The following is a 20,299-nucleotide window of genomic DNA, read 5'->3' as shown; positions in this document are numbered from 1 at the left end:
CCTCCCAGCAGGGTTGTTTGGCTGGCAGGTTTCAAGCCAAATTGGGCTACTAATTTAAGCCCAGGCGGGTTTTGAAAGTACAAACTAGCCAAGGTACAGATTTGGGCTACTTTTTGGGCTTTTGGCTGGTTTGTACTTTGGAAACCAGACAAAGTTTTTTGTTGCCCTAATGTGCAAAGCCTGCGTCTCTCAATGCATGTTGGGTAATGCCGTTTGCAGTTTAATGTTTTTAATGTAAGACTACAATACCCAGCATGCAATGGGACTGACTTGTGTAGAAATTGGGAGTTACGAAATTTTGGGCTCTGTACACCAGTCTCCCATCACTCTTAAGCATTCTCGCATTTTCTGGTGACTTTTCTCAATTTCAAACAATTGTGGGGCAAAAATCTACTGGCCACCAAAATGTCTATAGGTTGACCTGTTTTACCAATATTTATTGAAATGGTGTATGTATTAGGGCCTTATTGGGCCCCTAAACCTCCTGGGCCCCCCCTGGTGACGGGCAAATGTGTGCCATTTTACTTCACGGAAAAATTTGCAAATCAGTGAAAATTTGAAAAAGGCTAGTTTTGTAGCTGATTTTGGTTGGTTTTGAAAATTAGACCTGGCAACCCTGCCTCCCGGGAACAGGTTTCATGTTTGTGTTGCTCCCCAACTCTGTTTACATTTGAATGTGGCTCATGGGTTGATCTATAGTTAGCAGCTTTTTGTCCGGTTTACGTTGCTCTCCTGATGCCCTGCCCGACTAATATTGAACAAAAATCTGATATCTATCGGGCTGGTGAGTAGCGCTTGAGGATCCAATCACTGGACCGTGGGCAAATAATCACGACAGAAATTTGGCAGCCTACATTTTCTGGTGCATGGGAACTTTAAGCACAAGGCAAGCTAAACAATAAACATCACAAGTTATAAACTCATGTCAAACTGCTTTATTACATCTTAAATAACAGTACATTTTAATATAGTATCTATCTTGCATCCAGCGTTCTTGTAGTACACTGACTTTAAAATTAAATACAAAAGGTGAAAGGGAAAGGGGGTGCAGAGAGCTCTAGAGTAAATTATGCAAGAAGTGGGAGGGGCATCTTTCTCTGCCAGGTCCCGGCCTAACGCACAATGACAGCACTTTTTTTGTACAGAAATTTTAGAAGAAAAAAAAAATTGTAAAAGCAGCTACTGCAAAGGCTGAGTATCTTTCATATACAATGAGGGGGGAAAAAAAGCTATTGAGTTATATTTCATCGCGCTTGCCTTCTTTCCTGTTGTGGAGCACTGGCTCCCAGATCCCAACAAGAGAGCAGTGGATTGATTTGAGAGAGAAAGAGAGAAATAAGAGGCAGGGAAAGCTGTTCTTGCAAGAACAAAAAAAAAAAAAAAAAAATCAGATGCAAGATCCTTTTTCTACAAGAACTGGCTGAGAAGCATCAACTTAAACCAGAAGAATCAAGTTTAATTTCACATTTCCCAACCCTTCCTGACAAAAAAAACAAACAAAACATTTTTGATTTTTATGTAATCGTTTGAACAGGATGTTTATTATTTGTTAAAAAAAAGTGAATTAGGCTACTCTTCAAAGTGCTCATTTTTTTTTTTTTTGCACTGAACTTCTTTGAAAATGTATACACAGAGTAGCGGTGATTATAAAATAAAAAAAAAAATGAGCACAACCGCAATAGTTATTTAATTCTTTTTTTTGTTTTTGTTTTTTTAAACAGGTTATTTCTTTAAAAGGAAAAAAAAAAAAAAAAAACATCTAAGGACTTTTTTTTTTCTATTTGCACATTATTAAGCAACTCTACAGCATGCAACCCTAAGAGGAAAACCCATCCCTATGGCAAACACACCCCCCGCCAACAAAAGAATAAAAGCTTTCGTAAGATTTAACTTAGAAAGTTCAAGATCATTATTTTCAAAAACATTAATTTTGTACATCATTTCATACACATCTGAATGTATATCCGGACGAACAGATATGTACTTCTGTCCATGGCTGACTCTTATCTAGGGGATGGGACTAGGGTAGTGCTTGTGAAAGTTACCCTCTCTGTTAAACTTCTTTTCCCAGTGTTTCATTAAAGGGGGGGGTTATATTTCAGGTTTTTGTGAATAAGGATTTGACATGCTTCAGTGTTAAAATAACTTGGTAAACGATCCTTTTATTCCTTTTCTGTAAAATGAATAGCGTAAAGCACCAATAAGACTCCTCTACATTACAATTAGGGATCATTTTCCTTTAATCCCCATAGGAAAAGAGGTTAGTATTTTTTTAAAAAATGGATCTTTCAACACATCTCAAAGAAGTTGAGCTGGGCTTGATACAGGTTCAAATCATGGTGATGAAGATACTTAGAGGGGAAATATATCTCTCTGATTGGCTTTAAAGGGAAGTTTCTGGAATTATCCTCAACAGACTGAGCTGTGGCACATTGCTCTGCAATTCTGCATGCTCTCAGTTATAGAGGAGTCCTAGTATATGATATGGTGTGTAGGCAATGGTTAAGATGTACTCATGACAAAGGGAACAGTTTATCATCAAAGGTGCAATGTTCTGGGCAGCCTGGAGACATAGTCCATTATTGAAAGGACTGATAATTCTTAAATGCCCCATATCAATACATGTATAAAGGCATTCCAGGCATTGTGTTAGAACCACTCCCAGTAACTCAATTGCTGGAGCAAGCTACGCATTTAAGTTATTTAATAGACGGCATGTGGAGAGTTAACTCTCGTGTTAAATAATAATCTGGCCGCTTTCTGTGCAAGCTTTCACAAGAAACGCTACAGGGACAGCGTTAACAGTAGGCCCTGACACACAGACTTAAGCCCCACCTTCACTTAATGGACCAAAGTGGGAAAATAAAAACCACAATAAGTAAACGTCTCATTTTAAAATCTTTTTTTTTTAGCTGCAGATTTTCCATACGCAGCAGACTCTACAAAATGGTAATCTGGACAGACTTATCAAGGACCTTCAGGTAAACTTTCAAGAAACTCACTTTCTGCTTAACAAGCTAACTTCTTGGTTATGTCTTACTGTATAGTGTTTTGTATCATTATTCTTCAAGACAGATGTAGAGAAGAGAAGGGAAATTTAAAAAAAAAAAAGGAAAGTGGGAGCAATGGAATAAACGGTCCCAAAGGAATGCACAATTCTGTTTCAGAGACCAAAACAAACAAAAAAAAAAATAATCTTCCTATAGCAAATAATTGTGCTCTTTGTTTCAGCAAAATAAGGGGAGAGTTTTCTGCCCTTTGATGTATAGGAATAGGGAGAAAGGGTATCCACGTTAGTATGGTTGGATCGGATATGCTATGATTTAAATTTTTTGAAGGTTGGAATGGTCTTCCAGTCATGGAGAAGCCCGCTCAGTATCTAGAGAGGAAAAAAGACAAAACATTGTTTTCATTTGCTCATCTGATACAAACCTATTTGCGGAACAAGGTAAAAAAAAAATGAAGCCCAATAAGCATTGCCTGATTAGTTGCTATGTGTTACTCGTGAAAGAATACAGTTCTGAAATGGAAATGTTCTCAACTTTACACAAGTAAATCATGTGGTTATAACTGGGGGGTTTTTTAAGAGGAAAACATCTGGTTTTCATTCAAGATCCCCCCAAACATTGATTTCTGAGGGCATGCATTCTTCAAATGTATACATTTCTATTTTATTCATAAAATCACCCTCTGATTTTGTAGCAAAAGCATGCTTAGTACAGTGGAGTAGCTATTCTAGCATACACTTATGGTATGTCTTTTTGCCGGCTGTAAGAAAGTATAAAGAGCACCACTAAAGGGCCCATTCAGCCACCTACATTCCAGGTCATACTCTGCCCACAACCACTGGGCTCCTTGTAATGGAATGATAAAAATAGGACTTTTAGATCAAAGAACTGTGATTTTGGCCCACTATTGCTCCAAAGAGATTAGCTCCGGGCTCTTTATGTTAGTGGAAAGAAGCAGACACCTCAGGTTTTCAAAAAGTACCAGATTCTCAGTTGGACCGAGATCAGAGTTTGATTGGCCATTCACCTTTTGTTCTTGGGCCAATCCAACGATACTAGCGTCTTGTAGGTCAGCACAGAGCTAAAGGATGATCTTTTGCCCAAGCTTTAGTGTTTTTGGCAACTGAAAAAGGTTTTGTTGCAGTGTACCTGCACTTTTTATCCTTCGATGTCAAAAAGATGACCTGTGCTATCTGTTAAAAAGCAGCTCTACAGCATAAGGCTACTGCTACCATACCTCATTGTAGGCAGGGGGTTTTAAAGGCGTGAGCAGTGGGAAATCTGTAACACATGTAGAAGGAGCTATCCTTCAACCATAAAAACATTCCCACATCTTAACTGGCTCACTCAATAGTTTATGGCAAACGCTAGATGTGCCCATATAGTTCTTTGGATCATAGATACTTTTCATGCTGTGGGATTGTGTTTCATCCACAGGGACTGGGAACCCTTTAAAAACAAAATCACGAGGGTATGATGTACAAGGATAATCTGAGTCTAATAAAAGCGAAGTTTGAGTAGCCGTTCATCCTTTAGCAGTACAGCAATGCCAATGAAAAGGCCACAGACACAATAGAATGGCTCAAACAGAGTGAATGGTGCTGGTTACAGTAATACAGAATTGCTGTATTTGTCCATGAACTAGAACTTTCTAGATACATTTAGGAAATAGTTTTGAAACAACGTAATTTTTTTTTTTTTTTACATGTTTCTGGTTATAAGTATTAGCTACCACAATAACAGCGAGTGCGATTTGAACCTACTTTAGTTCCAGATCTTGAGGAAGCTGTCCCATGAACCTGTTGCCACTGCCATGCCATCATCTGTTACTCCCAAGCAACTTACACGATTATCATGACCAGCAAGAACACCTAGGCACAAAAAATAGAAAAGTGAAGTGAATTGTAAAAAAGCTTTCATTCTAAAAACAAAGGATTAGGTCTCCTCTAAGGCGTGGAATGTAATGTACCCATTGTTAAAATTATTCTCGGAATTCTGTGAATGAAGGCAGCCATGTTCCACGAGCCTTCACTGGAGAGCGTGAAGTTACAGGATCACATGTATGGTTTAAATACTATATGTGTATCAAAGTTGTTAAGTGGAGTGCAGACACAAGTGTGCCTCAGGAAGATGCAACATGGGTGGAAAATCAACCACTGGAGCTGCTCTATGTGCTAAAACTGAAATGCAAAAGCTGATAATGCTCTTATGAAGTGCCTTTCCCAGATTACTGAAGTTTGCTGCCTCTATTAAATGAATAAATCAGTTCTGGCAACTATGCATCCAATGCAGGGTAAAGGATTTGGGGAAGCAGCAGCATCTCCAAGGCACTACTACTCCACAGGCATCAATCTTTAGCTCTGTTGCTTTTTAGATATACCAGATTTTAAACAAGTTTGTAATAGCAGCTATAAACATTACAGAAAACTGTAAATGTCTGTGGACAAAAGAAGAATTGTGAAATAGTGCATAGTGTAATTATGAAATGTAAATTTAGGTTTACAAAAAAATATCCGGTTTCCCCAACGAGATAAAGAATTATAGAAATAAGGTTGATTAATCCACAGTCGTACCAGCTCTATCAGCCTTAAGTGTGTCCCAGACATTGCAATTAAAGTCATCATATCCAGCTAGGAGGAGGCGTCCACTCTTGGAGAATGCTACAGAGGTGATGCCGCAGATAATGTTATCATGTGAATAAACCATCAGTTCCTGGTCAGCCCGAAGATCAAACAGCCTGCAGGTGGCATCATCTGAACCAGTGGCAAAGGCATTGCCATTGGGGAAGAACTATAAACAGAATGAAACATAAATTGTGGTTAATCTCAAAAGCAAGTTTGTCAAGGTGCAGTAACCCATAGCAACCAATGGGACTGTTTTCTTTACCAGGTGACATATAAATGCTACCAGCTGATTGGCTGCTGTAGGTGATATGAGCTGTGGCAAACATTGATCCTTATATATCCCAAAAAGTGTGCCTTTTATCAGCCTTAATACAAAATCAATGAATCAGCCTTAAATCATCAAAGTATATATGGTGTATAGTGTGAGTCGGTCCCTATTTTCAGGTAACTGACAGTAGCTCAGAGTAGGAGCTGTGAATCAATAGAAAGATTATGGGGACTGACTGTGGAAGTATTTGGAGGCACAGATTGTCAATGCTATAAGGGATGTGGAGGCTTTGAGCTGGTAAAGAAACCCATAGCATAAGGTTTAGTGTTATTTCTGTGTTGTGTTAATTCTCCTATACTGGTTATTTACCTGCGGCATTGGTTTATGCTATACTTAAGGGCTAAATTAAACCTGCAGTATATTGTCCCTCTAGACATGTAGTCATCCCACTCCTACTTGATATCAGGCTTCTTCTAGTTTCCATGTATTTTTTAATTGCATTTATCTTTTGTTTTCTTGTATAACAGTTCTAGCCATCTGCTACCATAATACTTTTGTATTCTGGTGTATCTTTATATCTTGTCCATGCCGACCATGTAGCAATATATTTTTCATTTGTACTATTATCATAAGAGATCATTTCCTCTATCTTCCTTATGGATTCAATTTCTCGTATCCATTCCTCTACTAAGGGGGGGTGGATCGATTTCCATTTCCTCGGAATCACTGCTCTTGCTGCTTGTAAGGCAAATTTCATAAAACTATTTTTTATCTTTTTTTATTGAGCCTGGCAACATAGACAATAACCACACCTCAGGTGCCTCAGGAAGATGTCCCCCTGTTATTTGTGACAGATTAAACCTGCAGTATATTTTAACAGCTTGCCTGACATCGTTATGTGATACATCATCCACAAGCAAAGAGACAGCCTCTCAATGATGTAGCACATGAGCTTACATTGTGAAACCTTTGTCAGTGAAAGGGATAAGAGGCATTTGGATAGTAATAGGTGTTTATATAGACTTACACAGATGGCATTTATGTCTGATTCATGTCCAGTGAAGGTTTGTCGACACATTCCTTCTCGAACGTCCCAAAGTTTGGCAGATGCATCACAGGCTCCAGACACAAAGCACCTGGAATCTGGAGCTAAGGACAGACTCATAACATCACCAGTGTGCCCAGTAAAGGTGGTTGTCTGCTGGCCAGTTTCAATGTCCCAAAGAGCACTGTTCAGAAAGAAGACAAATGAGCTTTGAACAGAAGGCACAGTAACAATATACATTTTTATATGTAAAAAAGGAAGATACACCAACTACAGCTATGGGATCCATTATCCGGAAACCTGTTATCCAGAAAGTTCAGAATTACAGAGAAGCTGTCTCCCATAGACTTCATTATAATCAAATAATCCAAATCTTTAAAAATCATTTCCTTTTTCTCTGTAATAATAAAACAGTAGCTTGTACTTGATCCCAACTAAGATATAATTAATCCTTATTGGTGGCAAAACCAGCTTTTTGGGTTTATTTAAGTTTTTTATGATTTTCTAATGAAGATTCAAATTTTGGAAAGATCTCGTTTTCTTCAAAACAGAAAACATTTAGGCATAGTACAATGTGCAAAGGACTTGTTTTTACCAGATTATGAACAGAAGCCCTTAAGGGACTGCTCTTAAGGGACATTGGGGGTCATTTATCAACACTGGGCAAATTTGGCAACCAATCAAATTCTTGCATTTATTTTTCTATTGCAGCTGGCTTTAAAAAGCTAATCAGTGATTGGTTGCTATGGGTAACTGCCCATGGGCAAATTTGCCCATTATTGATAAATGAGGCCCAATGTATAGTTCTTACTTCGTACTGGGGAAGAACTATGCAGACAGATCTACAGCTTTATTTACAGGCTATAAGCAAACAGAGAGATTAATAAACTCACCAAGTGGTATCTCCAGAACTGGTAATTATTTGGTTATCATCCAGAAAACGGCAGCAGGAAAGATACCCTGTAGATACAAAATACATGAAAAGGTATGACCAAAAAAGGTTACACTGATACCAATCCAACTAGGCTTTGCCGTAAATAACTTATAATTTAAGAATGAAGAGAACATTTGAATCTCAGAGGTGAACGAATAACGCATGTGAATGTTCATGTATATTTGCTTTCAAAAGGAGATTGCCCATTAAAACAAGGTATATTTACTGTAGACATTGTGCAACTTTGGGAGTAGTCTGTAAACAAAGCAGACTTTACATAACCAACAAATTAAAGGGATTGAACTGCAAAAATGTTTTCCTTGAGGCTAAATAAGAATAGAGCTAAAGACAACAGAGAAAGAATTTACGGAGGTTTGGAAAGATGTCTACAACAATTCTGAGGGGGGGGGGTAACCTTTAATTTTAAAGGGGTTGTTCACCTTTGAGTTAACATTAAGTATGATGTAGAGAGTGATATTCTGAGACTATTTGCAATTGGTTTTCATTTTTTATTATGTGATGTTTGAGTTATGTAGCTTTTTATTCAGCAATTTCAGCAATCTGGTTGCTTGGGTCCAAATTACCCATAGAAACCACCTTGCGTTAATTTGAATAAGAGACTGGAATATGAATAGGAGAGGCCCGAATAGAAAGAGGAGTAATAAAAAGTCAAAATATCAATACATTTGTAGCCTTACATAGCATTTGTTTTTAGATGGGGTCAGTGACCCGCATTCGAAAGCTGGAAAGGATCAGAAGAAAAAGGCAACTACTTCAAAAACTATAAAAAATAAAATAATGAAGGCCAATTGAAAAGTTGCTTAGAATTAGTCGTTCTGGAACATCCGAAAAGTTAACTTAAAGGTGAACCACCCCTTCATGATTTTGGTACGTTCAGTTAGTATTTTATTTTTCCCCAAAGCTAAGAAGCAATTTCTTAAAGGGATTCTTTTCTTCTCTTTAACTAGGAATGCACAGAATCCACTATTTTGGATTTAGCCGAACCCGCGAATGCTTTGCGAGAGACTCAGCCGAATACCAAACCGAATCCTAATTTGCATATGCAAATTAGAGGTGGGAAGGGAAAACATTTTACTTTGTTTTGATACAAAAAAAAGTCACACTCTCTCCCCGCCCCTAATTTGCATATGCAAATTAGGAGTTGGATTCGTGGCCGAATCCCGGATTCGGTTAATCCCAAACAAACAGCTGTCCGAGATCAAGTCTGTGTATTGCTAGCTGTCAATACTCGCAGATGCCACTGCACTCAAAATGGTATGTGACATTTGTATGCAATTTGATGCCTACATCCCAATAAACATATAGGGACGGTATGTGTGCATTTTTAAACAACATTGTTGTATTGGTGGCATTCTGTAGAGTGATCGAGATCAAATGAACAACTCATATCATGCAGATTCAAAAAGATCTTTGATGCTTGACGCAAGCTGCCATGATGTACGCATTTACAAGCTCAGGGCCATTACTGGTTGATGGGATGATGACGTCCAATTTAATACAGCCCAAAACAGCAGTAACAGAGGCTTTTGTATCTACATCAGGGAAAGAGCTGAGCCCCTGGCATTACATTTCTATTGACAATGAGATCACTTATGTGGTTGTGTACCAGTGATGCCAGTTATCTAAGCTTTACCTAATAACTGCTGCTATTTCATCAAACTTTGTGTTACTGTTTGAGACGTTTTGCTTGCAGAAAACAAAATCTGTATTTAAATCCAAACTTATTTTAAGCATGATAGATAATTTAAAGGGGAACTATCGCAAAAATTAAAAATGAAATATAAGCTTCAGCAAACTAACGTAAGAAACGTTCTAAATACAATTGATTAAAAATTCTGTAACGTTTCTAAAATAATCAAGTTTATCTTCACTATTCCTCTCTCTGCATCTGTTTCTCTTCATTCTGTCTTCATTCAGGAGTTGGGTGTCAGATAATCATTGACAGTTAGAGCCAATATATTTTAAAGGGGACTCCTTTTGCCTAGCAGATGTATTAGAGCTCACTATTAAAATCACCAGAAATCATGTCTCTCTACATGCAGAATTTGTGCAAAAGGCAGTTATTTTGTTAGATTTTGTTTGTACAGGTACTGGAATCAGTTATTTGAGCTCTACATCTGCTAGGAAAGGAAGCTCCCTATAAGATGTATTGTGTCCCAGGTGGCCCCAGTCACGTGACTTGTGCTCTGATAAACTTCATTAACTCTTTACGGCTACACTGTAAGTTGGAGGGATATCATTCCATCTCTTCTACCCCCAGCAGCCCTAAATATTAAAAATCCAGGCCTCACTGTGACACTTTCAGTTCCATTGAGTAGGAGAAACAACAGCTGGCCAGAAAGCAGTTCCATCCTAAAGTACTGGCTCTTTCTGAAAGCACATGACCAGGCAAAATGGCCTGAGAAGGCTGCCTACACACCATTAAGAAAAAAAAAGAAATGCACTTATTGGTTCAGGAATGACATTTTAGATGGCAGAGTGAATTATTTGCAGTGTAAATTAGAAAAAAAAGACACCATAAAAATCATGACAGAATCCTTTTAACAATGTTTTAACGTATGATGGATAAAGCTGGGACAAGCAGAATATTACTAGGCAATTATATACCATGAGAGTGGATTTTTAAAAAGAGCAAAAAATTTTGCATTATGATTTACACCAACGAAATAAATGACAACAATAAGCCTCACCTGTATGCCCAGCCAACTCACGGCTCACCCGCACATTTCCTTCACGAGTTTTGAGGTTGTAAATTGAGCATATATTATCAAGACCACCACAGGCAACATAGTTTCCAGAGGGAGCATATGCACAGGTCATCACCCAAGAAGAACGCAGCGGGATGGCATGAACCTAAATAGGGATTTGAAAAATGATCAAAAAATGCTTATAAACACAATAAAAGGCAATATTGATTATGTCTCATTACAGGAAAATAGTTAGATATAGGAAGCAAAAATGTATTTATACACCTGGTCTACCTTTATTGGCAGTTGTAAACCACATTTGTTGTAAAACTCCAGTATTCTCAAATTGCCAAAACCTCTCAATGGATACTAGTATTTATTTAGAGTCTAGTTATCGCCTGGAGCTTTGCTCTAAGTTGCTGTAGTTAATTCAAGAGTTAGAATTTGTGATGAAAAATCTCTCGGATACCAAATTGATTTTGTGAGCATAGATTGATAGACACAAATAATGTAAATTAGGGGTGTTTTTTTTCATAATTATTCACTCAAATATACATTTGTACCTAAAGGGCAACTAATTATTTGTTCTTTCATTACAGTAAATCATTCCGACTTTGAATCTTAGAATTCACATTTACATTAAATGTCAATCATCCTATTCTTGGCAACGTTTCAACTGGGTTTTATTTTTTTATTTTCAGCTCTTGAATTTGAGTTAAAAAAGGAAGGGATGCAGTGTGTGCCGCACATAGCTACCACAATTATAAGCCACACCGGCCATTATAATAACCCTTACCACCAACACTTTCTGGTTTCAAACACAAAGCCATTTTTGTATTTCCATTTAACGAAAAATTTGGTGTCCAGTATGAATAGATTTACCTAAACATATTGCCTGCAGGGACCCCAAAATAAAAATTGGGCATATGACATTTCTTAGCTGCCAATTCAGCACCCTCCCCAACCTCAGCATATTCTACATCCCCTGAAAAAAACAGAATTTTTTAAACAGCTCTCCATTTTGAAGTTTCAGAAATCTGAAATACCACAATATTATGTTCTTCAGTAACATTGCCATTATTTAAATCACACTAAGCAGGTTATGTATTAAAGTCCAAATGCCAAAACCTCTTTTTTTTTCCCTCTTTTGTGCAAAAAGCCAAAGATTTTGTGATTTTCGGGCGGAAAATTCGTAAAATTTGTATGATTAGAATTTTCGGATGATTTTCACAAACTGGAATTTTTTGGGAAAAGGTTTTGATAAATAACGGGAAATAACCAGTACGGATTTGGTCTGAATATATTTCAGAAAATTAGATAAATTTGGATTTTGAACTGCCTCCGACACATTAAGCGAGCTGACTTTTTTCTCTTCTGATAGTTAAAAATAAAGTAATTTGCACAGCTAATTACATCTCCAAAACGAATATCTGAAATATACAGACTTTATAAATATTTAGAGCAAGTCCACAAAGGATAAAGGCTAAAGTGAAAGCTACTGCTGGTTTACTGTGAATTGAAAGGCTACAATGATTCAGAACGGATTGAAACCAGGCTGCCTTACATCCAGCCAAAAAGATGCACAGTTAAACGTAACAGCAGAAAGTGGCTGAATAACTGACACAACATAACACGTAGGCTGTGATTTTTAGAGGCACATTTGTTAATTTTAAAATCTTCCAAATAAACAAGACATTTACAGACTCAAGCACTAGTATGTGATCTATTCTGTAATACGGGGGGGTCTGGGTTTTTCTGCAACGTGAAGCACATTGTTTGCCAGCGACACGGATCTGTACTAATTTACGTATGAAACATAAGCTATGCCTTAATACAGCAAAAAAAGGCAATACAGTAAAAAGTGGTTTGTTTAATCAGGACACTGGTTCTGAAATGGTATTGCTCATTTTTTCAGTCTTCCTGATAATAAATATCATACCTGTATTCAGAGAGAGATCTGGCAGAAAGCTAACATTTCCCAAGATTTCACCACAAAAATGGCATTATGCCAGCCAGGCTGTAGAGATCACAAACTTCAGCAAACAAAATAAACAGACCCTATCCTAATGATCTAACATTCTTAATTTCCAAAGAACTGCCTAGTTGCTAGGGTAGTTAAGCTCTAGAAAGGAAAGCAGCTGTAGTTTCCAGAGAGTCACAAGCATAAGATGTAAATATTTATATAAGAAAAGTAAAACGAAGCGCAAATAGTCTACCAATACCACTGTCTAGTTTAATTTACCTCTTTTATACAGTGTTTAATGAGCAGATGAAACCCACCAACTAGCACCCTCCACCCTAAAGGTGGCCATACACGGGCAGATAAAGCTGCAGATATCAGTCGTTTGGACCGATTTGACAGCTTATCTGCCCGTGTATGGGGGCTTCCGACGGGTCTTCCCGATCGACATCGTGGCCAGAGTTTGATTTTTAACCGACCGTACGGCCGAATTACCCCCGATATAGCCATGCCGTTAGTGGCATATCGGGGAAACGAGCGGATCTTTGAGTCTATGGCCACCTTAAGTTGACAGCTTAATGACCCATGTATGGGGCCCTCTAATAAACCTCCCTGACCGATATAAGGTCAAAAATTTCATCAATCAATTTTTGATTCCAGGGCTAAATATGACGTCAGCCCGATTTGGCCCTGTCCATGTATGGCTGAACAGGGTCAAGTTTTAGATTATATAGAAAGGACTTTAAATATGGCTTCTTGTACAGGTAGGGTTTCTACAAGTCTTGCATATTAACGTTTGCATCAATTAATGCTTTTGCAAGAAACAAGACAAAAAGGAAAGGCTATGAAATTGCTCACAACTGCACTGTTGCGCATTTTTCGTTAATAGGAAAGAGTAGTGTTGTCACCTGTCTGGTTGTTACATGAGTTTTCTGGTCCAAGACTGCCTGCCCTTGTTTCAGAGTTCTGAAACAAGGATAACCCTGCCAGTGTGAATGGCATCATTTCCTGCCCACTGCATGACATCACAAATCAGCCAAACAGCAGTGTAGGACCCCGCACACCCTATAGGAAATTAAGAGACGCCTGGTGCACGATGGTAGAGGCTCGGCAACCTCACGACAGGATACAAATCAGTGACATCCAAAGGCACACAGGTCTACAGGAATTCTTCCAAAATTCTTTATTTACGGATTGCAAATGCAACGTTTGTTTGCTTGACAAAGGGGATTTCTGTTCCCCGAAACGTTGCATTTGCAATCCGTAAATAAAGAATTTTGGAAGAATTCCTGTAGACCTGTGTGCCTTTGGATGTCACTGATTTGTATCACAAATCAGCCCCCACATCATCCATTCCATCCTTTAGTCACCTGTTCTGCCTCTTCCACAGACATGTAAAAAGTGGCAGCCCTATCAAAAGGGAGGTGTGTGAAAAGGAGCATTTTCCGTTTAAAGCTGGCTAAAATTGCCGATTGGCCATGAAGAAGACCGCTTAAGATGTCCTCAAGATTATATACTTCTCTGGGGATATCTATTATCAACTACAGTAGAAGGGAACATGCATTATTTAAAGCAAGAAATTATCTTGCTTTCAAAATACAATAAACTCTCTTTAAAAAAAGAACAATGATGGCAGTTTCACATTTAAAAAGGTTCTTTGTTATTAAAGCTATTGGAAAAGCATGTTCTGCACAAGCCCTACACTGAACTCATGATGAACAAGGAAATGTATTGCCCCTTTAACATGTACATGCTTTTATGATGAATGGAAGATGCTCACACAGTTGTCAGCAAATAAGCAACTCTTTTTTTGTTTTGTTAAAACTACGGAGGACAGAAACTGAATGGTTGAGGAATTCTTAAGACATAACATCACAGCAACAAGGAAAAGCTGCTTCATGGAATCAAGCTTAAATTTAAAGGTAAGTATTCCTATTTGTACATTTCAACAACATTTAAAATGTTAAAGTAGTTCCTTGCAGCTGAGCCTTTAAAGTTTGGGTGTAGTTTAATGATGACTAACAGAAAAGAAAATCCAAAGACTTAACAAAACATTAAAACAAAAGTGAAAAGAAACCATAGTGGAAACTGTTTAAGCTACATTTCCTAAAAAAATAACATTTGCGTAAAATGATAAAAAAATAATCAATGACAAGTGTGGTGATTACCTTGTTTGTGGTGTAGCTATCCCAGATGATGAGCTTGCCATCCTGGGAGGCACTAACTAGCAGCCTGAAACAGAAACAGAGTTTGATGTCAAGAAGGTGTGATAAGTTGTGGTAACACACATGGTGGTGGGTTTCTGCACAAAGTTTATTGCTCTCTAACCACTTAATAGCACTACAGTCATTCCTAGCTGGACAACAGTACAGTGTGATTTAACCAAGAGCGCTGTTTTGTGTACAAATTGTCTAATATTGTTTCTAGGTACTATTCAAGTCAAGCAAGCTTCAAGCGAGCAATCATCTTCCTCCCTTGTTCAAAATCCAGCAGGCACATGCGCAGTAGAGCGGAAAAGCTGGGAGGGAGGAAGGAAGAAGGGAGGGGGGAAGATAGATGGGAGGAAGATGATAGCTCGCTTGAAGGACTTCAAGCAGGCACCTAGGCTGTTGCTTAATTTTGGCGTAGGTTTCCATATTAGTGGATCTCTGCTTGACTTGACATGGCAGGACCGGCTGATCTTAACAGGTACGTATGGAAGGCTTTCAGAAAAGAACATCAACAGAGGCCTTGTTGACCACAGACGTAGCAGCCACAAAGAATGGTAAATGTCTGGCCTATGGCTAGCAGGGGAGATTGTTTTGACTGCCACTGGTTGTTCGTGAGAGCACAACAACTATCAACATACCAGGTGTACTGTAGGTATTACTGGTTTCAAAGTAATTAGAAAAACCAACTGTTTCCAATTATACATTCATTGAAAAGGTGATTAAGACTATGAACAGTTTTTCATTAGTTCCAAACAAGACTGCATTTATTAAACAGAAGATTCATCATTTACACCTACCTGGAGTCCGTACCCCAGTGCATAGCATAGATTTTAGCCAGGTGCCCTCTCAATGTACGTCTAGTGCGCATCTGAATTCGACCAACTGGATCAATGTTGGCTGTGATCTACAAAAGTGCAATTAAAATTGTATTAAAATGAATGGCAAGAAACATGATAAAATGCTACAGACATGCACACAGTATCTCATCTCTGAGTCCTATTAGTTTTATTGCACACTGGCAAGGGAGCAGAGAACATTAGTTTAAAAAAACAAAAAACATTGCAAACAAAATACAGAATAGCAGTTGCACACTGATCACTGTAATGGTCTTTTTTCCCCTCCGACAATGCCATGAGAATGGATGGACAAAAAGTATAGTTCTGTATGCATACATGCTAGCATAGTCATATACAGCAGGGCAGGTATATTTCAAGAACACACTCGAAACTAATGACGAAGCCTTCTCATTGGTGGTTTAAGGTATGAAGAGTTTACTTTCAACTAAGTACCTTGTGGCAGTATTTAAACAAATAATCCCCAGGAGGGAAAAGCAAGTGGGCACATTTAAAAGCCATGGCTACTTAACTTTTGGGATTTGTTTGGCAACATCAAACAAAATAGTTTCAGTGTTTAAGCAAAGTGTTTTTAAGTAGCACACAATCACTGTGCTAATATGCTCAAAAAAGCCCACCATTAACAAGAAAATCTACCAAGAATCACTCAAGCCAGCACTTTTCAGACAACTATGGCATGACTGGTTAATAAATGCAGCAGAATGCTGAGTGGGCAGCTTATTGGACAATATATGGGCCCTTTATGATTAGATTATTGGCCTGGGGACTCAAAAGATTGAACACCGCAAATGTGACAAAAATGGGTTATGAGCTGCTTACTGAATGATCTTAAAGGGGGGATATTAAAGTGTATGCCCAGTTTTATAACACATTTCCCTTGTTTGTAAACTAATATTGTATAAGAAGTTTTTTTTATTACCTGAGCCAAAGTGGCATCTGCACAAGATTTCCTTGCATCCTGCAAAAGAAAAAAAATCTCGGTTAAATTCTACAGTAACAGATTAAGATAACCACAAGGAAAATGATCAGAAAATTGACATTTAAAAATGCAAGCTTTTCAGTACAAGGGAGTTTATTCTCATTTTATATTTTTACAAGTATGCATCATAAGTAAAAAAGAGGAAAAAAACCAAACAGAAAAAACATGTGGTATTTAAATCCTTTTATTCTGGTGAACATTTTTACACTGAATTAGTTGCCGTAAAATTACCAGACAGGTCTAAGGAATGGATACCCTATGAGCGGCTATACACCTGAATGCCCACATTCCATTTGTTCTGGACTAAAACCTAAAAAGGTTGGAAAAGGAGGCAGTGTAGAGGAGTAGTTCAACTGCCAATGCACCGTTCACCAGATGAGATTTGTCATCTGATCACAAAAAAACGTGTCAAACCTAAATTGGCATTCATTTCCAGATGGTCCGGGAGCATGGCCAAAGCCAGCCAAGCGGCACAACCAAACCTGGCAAAGCAGGACATACGGTAGATAACTTGTTTCATGGTATTTTGTAATGTATCTAACTACTGAGCCCATAATGTTCTTGGATAGCTAGTGACTTGTATTATTAGACTCAGACTCTTAAAATTCTAGCTGGTAAAAGCACAGCTAAAAATTAAATTTTCTGTTTTAACAGAATACTTGAAGATTTGCATCCATCCGCCATTTTTAATATCTGATCAGCTTTATTCCACTGTATTCATAGGGTATATTGAAAATGCACGTTGCGTTTCCTGGTGTTCTGAACTGCTAAACAACTACAGAAAGATTGGCTCCAACAATTTCCTGAATGTTCCAAGCTCAAAGTTTCCATTAAGTGGAGGGCAGAATTGAATTATATAGTTTAATATGCTTAATTTGCATACATTTCAACCCTGTGCAATTTCTGGCTAAAAGCTTATGAAACTTTATTGTAAATCTGATCAATGCAAAGCTAAAAAAAGGCACCACACAAGAGGCAAAAAGAATTGCCATAGCATAAAGACGAAAAAAGATATAATTGCTTCGCTGTTAGATGTTGCTTGTTTAGAGGTTGCTATGCCAAGCATTCTATTATATGGCCACTGGAGGGAAGTATCATTAGACTCTGGAAGAGATTTGGGCAGGGCACATGCCTATTCCTAGCACCACACATTGGTTAGCAATCCCTTCAAGTGCTCAGATTGACAAACATTATCTGTTGACCTGAGCACTTGTGACAGCTTGCTGATTAAGATCCCATGTAAGAGATCAAAACTATGCACATTGGGGCCCAGTTGAAAACAAGCTGGCAGACAAGAACATTGGGTCCTTAATGGAGAACTAAAGCTTAGCTAAAGAAGTAGGCTAGAAATGATGCCAAAGATGCCCCAGTAGCTCCCCATCTTCTTTTTTGCCGATTCACTGCACATTCTCTGTGCTGCTGTCACTTACTGAGCTTAGAGACCCACTCACGATATACAGTACATATAGTATATAAATGTCACAATATAAGGCTGATTAGTAAGTAATCCAGATACTAACTACATGGCAGCAAAGAAACCAGTGCAACTAGCAATCTGTCCTGTAACATCAGCTTATATTACAGGCCAACCCCATTTTCTTCGTAATCATTTGCAATGGCTCCTTAGCTTCTCAACAGCTGCTCAGAGCCCACTGAACATGCGAGTGTTGCAGACACTTTCCAAGATGGTGTCCCCCTGTGACAAGTTTGAAATCCTGGATCATTGCTGCTATTGACAAGCTGAAAGTTTAGGCTGATGCAATAAGGTCATATAAAAATAATTGCATTTTTAGCCATATTCCTTTTTAGGCTTTAGTTCTCCTTTAAGGAGTTGCTCAGTTGGTAGAACAGCACTGTCACTTTAACACAACCTGATGGTTGGGCTCAACACAGAGGATTAGCCCAACCCACCATGTTGGTGGCCAAATATTTGACCATTGCAAACAGAGTAACAAACTACACTTTAAGGGCTAGGCCACACGGGAAGATTTCAGGGAGATTAGTCGCCTGGCGACTAATCTCCCTGAATGGCTTGCTGGTATCTTGCACCCGCCAGCACTACAGTTGCCTGCCTTTTCAAATGCGGCGACACGTTTTTCAAAGTCGCTCGAAATTGCCGCGTGACTTTGAAAAACGTATCGCCGCGTGTGAATAGGCGCAGGCGACTTTAGCACTAGCGGGTGCGAGATACCAGCAAGCCATTCAGGGAGATTAGTCGCCTCAAAGATGCGGCGATTAGTCACCAGGTGACCAATCTCCCTGAATCTTCCCATGCGGCCTAGCCCTTAAAGTGTAGTTTGTTACTCTGTTTGCCCTAGCCTAAATCAACCAATCTGGTCTTCTGCTGAATGACTGGATAACTAGGCAGGTATTGCAGGGTTGTTCTGCATATTACATACTCTCTAGGCCAGGGGTCCCCAACATTTTCAACTGGTGAGCCACATTCACACGTAAACAGAGTTGAGGAGCAACATAACCATGAAAAAAAGTTACTTGGGAATGCCAAATAAGGGCTGTGATTGGCTATTTGGTAGCTGTGATGTGGACTGGCAGCCTCCAGGAGGCTCTGTTTGACAGTACACCTGTTTTTTATGAAATCAAAACTTGTCTCCAAGGAAGGAATTCATAAATAAGAAGCTGCTTTGAGGGCACTGCAAGCAACATCCAAGAGGTTGGTGAGCAGCAGCATGTTGCTCCTGAGCTACTTGTTGGGGATCTCTGCTCTAGGCCAAAGCGATTACTGGCTGATGTTACGTGATGTCCTATTGATTCTAAATATAGTCCAGAAAGGAAATCTGCTCAATCTGGGATGAGACAATTGATAATGTCATATCTAAATGTTGACAATGACAACTGGAAAACAACAATGCCTCAAGTTTAGGGAGATATCCAAAATGCTATCTGCATGAGATACAGCTGCAGGTTTTCACCAGCTGATAATGGGGTAAGGTTTTCCCACAACTGTTAAAAGTAAAATGATGATCTAGAATGGGAAAGTAAATTCAAATACAGTAGAGGAAAAATATAGATTATTCTCTATTTTACATTGTGTACCTGTGCAGAGTGCTAATTTTATGAAGATCTTGATGGCTAAAGAAAATGCACAAAAGAAAATTTTTTGCACTATGCGTGAATACACAGCTTGGTGTAAGGCGAAATGCTAATGGTGTAAGGCGAAATGCTAAAGAAAATGCAAAAAGAAAAATTGTTGCACTATGCATGAATACACAGCTTGGTGTAAGGCGAAATATACACTTAAACTTGCTTTTATGAGAAACCACAGAAATGATTGAACTCAACAAAACATTATGTACAAAACAGGTTACAGCACATAATATAAAACTGTATCTTGAATACATACTCTGATTTGGTTCTTGAGCTGCTCAGCCTCCTGGCGTAGCTGATCTAGTTCACTCATTTTTGTCCCTAAAGTGGAGCTTCTCTACCACCACCAACACTCGGTTCTAAGGAAGACAAAATATATATACAAATTAAAACAATTCTGGGGCAAATACAAAACGAGCAGGCATGTTACATAGCATTAAAATGCAATCCTCAGACAGATCCATTATCTGTAATAGTTAGATATAGGTTTAAGGGTTTCTTTTAGAAACTAAAAAAAGAAAAGTTATCGGACCGTTTTTCCACCCAATCCACTGTGCAACAATGAAAATCCATAATTCATTTAGCACATGAACATTTACTGTTA

The 20,299-nt window shown here is 38.4% G+C and overlaps 1 protein-coding gene across 5 annotated transcripts in view; it reads right to left on the bottom strand.

Annotated features, from left to right (window-relative positions):
- Positions 1-920: 920 nt before the first annotated feature.
- Positions 921-20,299, bottom strand: part of gnb1.L (guanine nucleotide binding protein (G protein), beta polypeptide 1 L homeolog) — a 49,349-nt gene continuing 29,970 nt past the window's right edge. For all 5 annotated transcript variants that reach the window (XM_018226015.2, XM_041569355.1, XM_018226016.2 and 2 more), the window contains exons 2-11: positions 19,952-20,054; positions 16,531-16,569; positions 15,555-15,661; positions 14,716-14,779; positions 10,591-10,753; positions 7,839-7,905; positions 6,928-7,129; positions 5,582-5,798; positions 4,772-4,879; positions 921-3,379 (exon numbers count right to left, since the gene is read on the bottom strand). In XM_018226015.2, the coding sequence (XP_018081504.1) occupies positions 4,773-4,879; positions 5,582-5,798; positions 6,928-7,129; positions 7,839-7,905; positions 10,591-10,753; positions 14,716-14,779; positions 15,555-15,661; positions 16,531-16,569; positions 19,952-20,008 (1,023 nt within the window). In that variant the 5' untranslated portion in view covers positions 20,009-20,054 and the 3' untranslated portion in view covers positions 921-3,379; position 4,772. The remainder of the gene's footprint in view (positions 3,380-4,771; positions 4,880-5,581; positions 5,799-6,927; positions 7,130-7,838; positions 7,906-10,590; positions 10,754-14,715; positions 14,780-15,554; positions 15,662-16,530; positions 16,570-19,951; positions 20,055-20,299) is intronic.

Source organism: Xenopus laevis, chromosome 7L (assembly GCF_017654675.1).
Source record: "Xenopus laevis strain J_2021 chromosome 7L, Xenopus_laevis_v10.1, whole genome shotgun sequence".
In the NCBI taxonomy this organism is placed as follows: Eukaryota; Metazoa; Chordata; class Amphibia; order Anura; family Pipidae; genus Xenopus; species Xenopus laevis.
The sequence above is the reverse complement of the archived record's forward strand: the minus strand, read 5'-3'. Positions and strand labels throughout refer to the sequence as shown.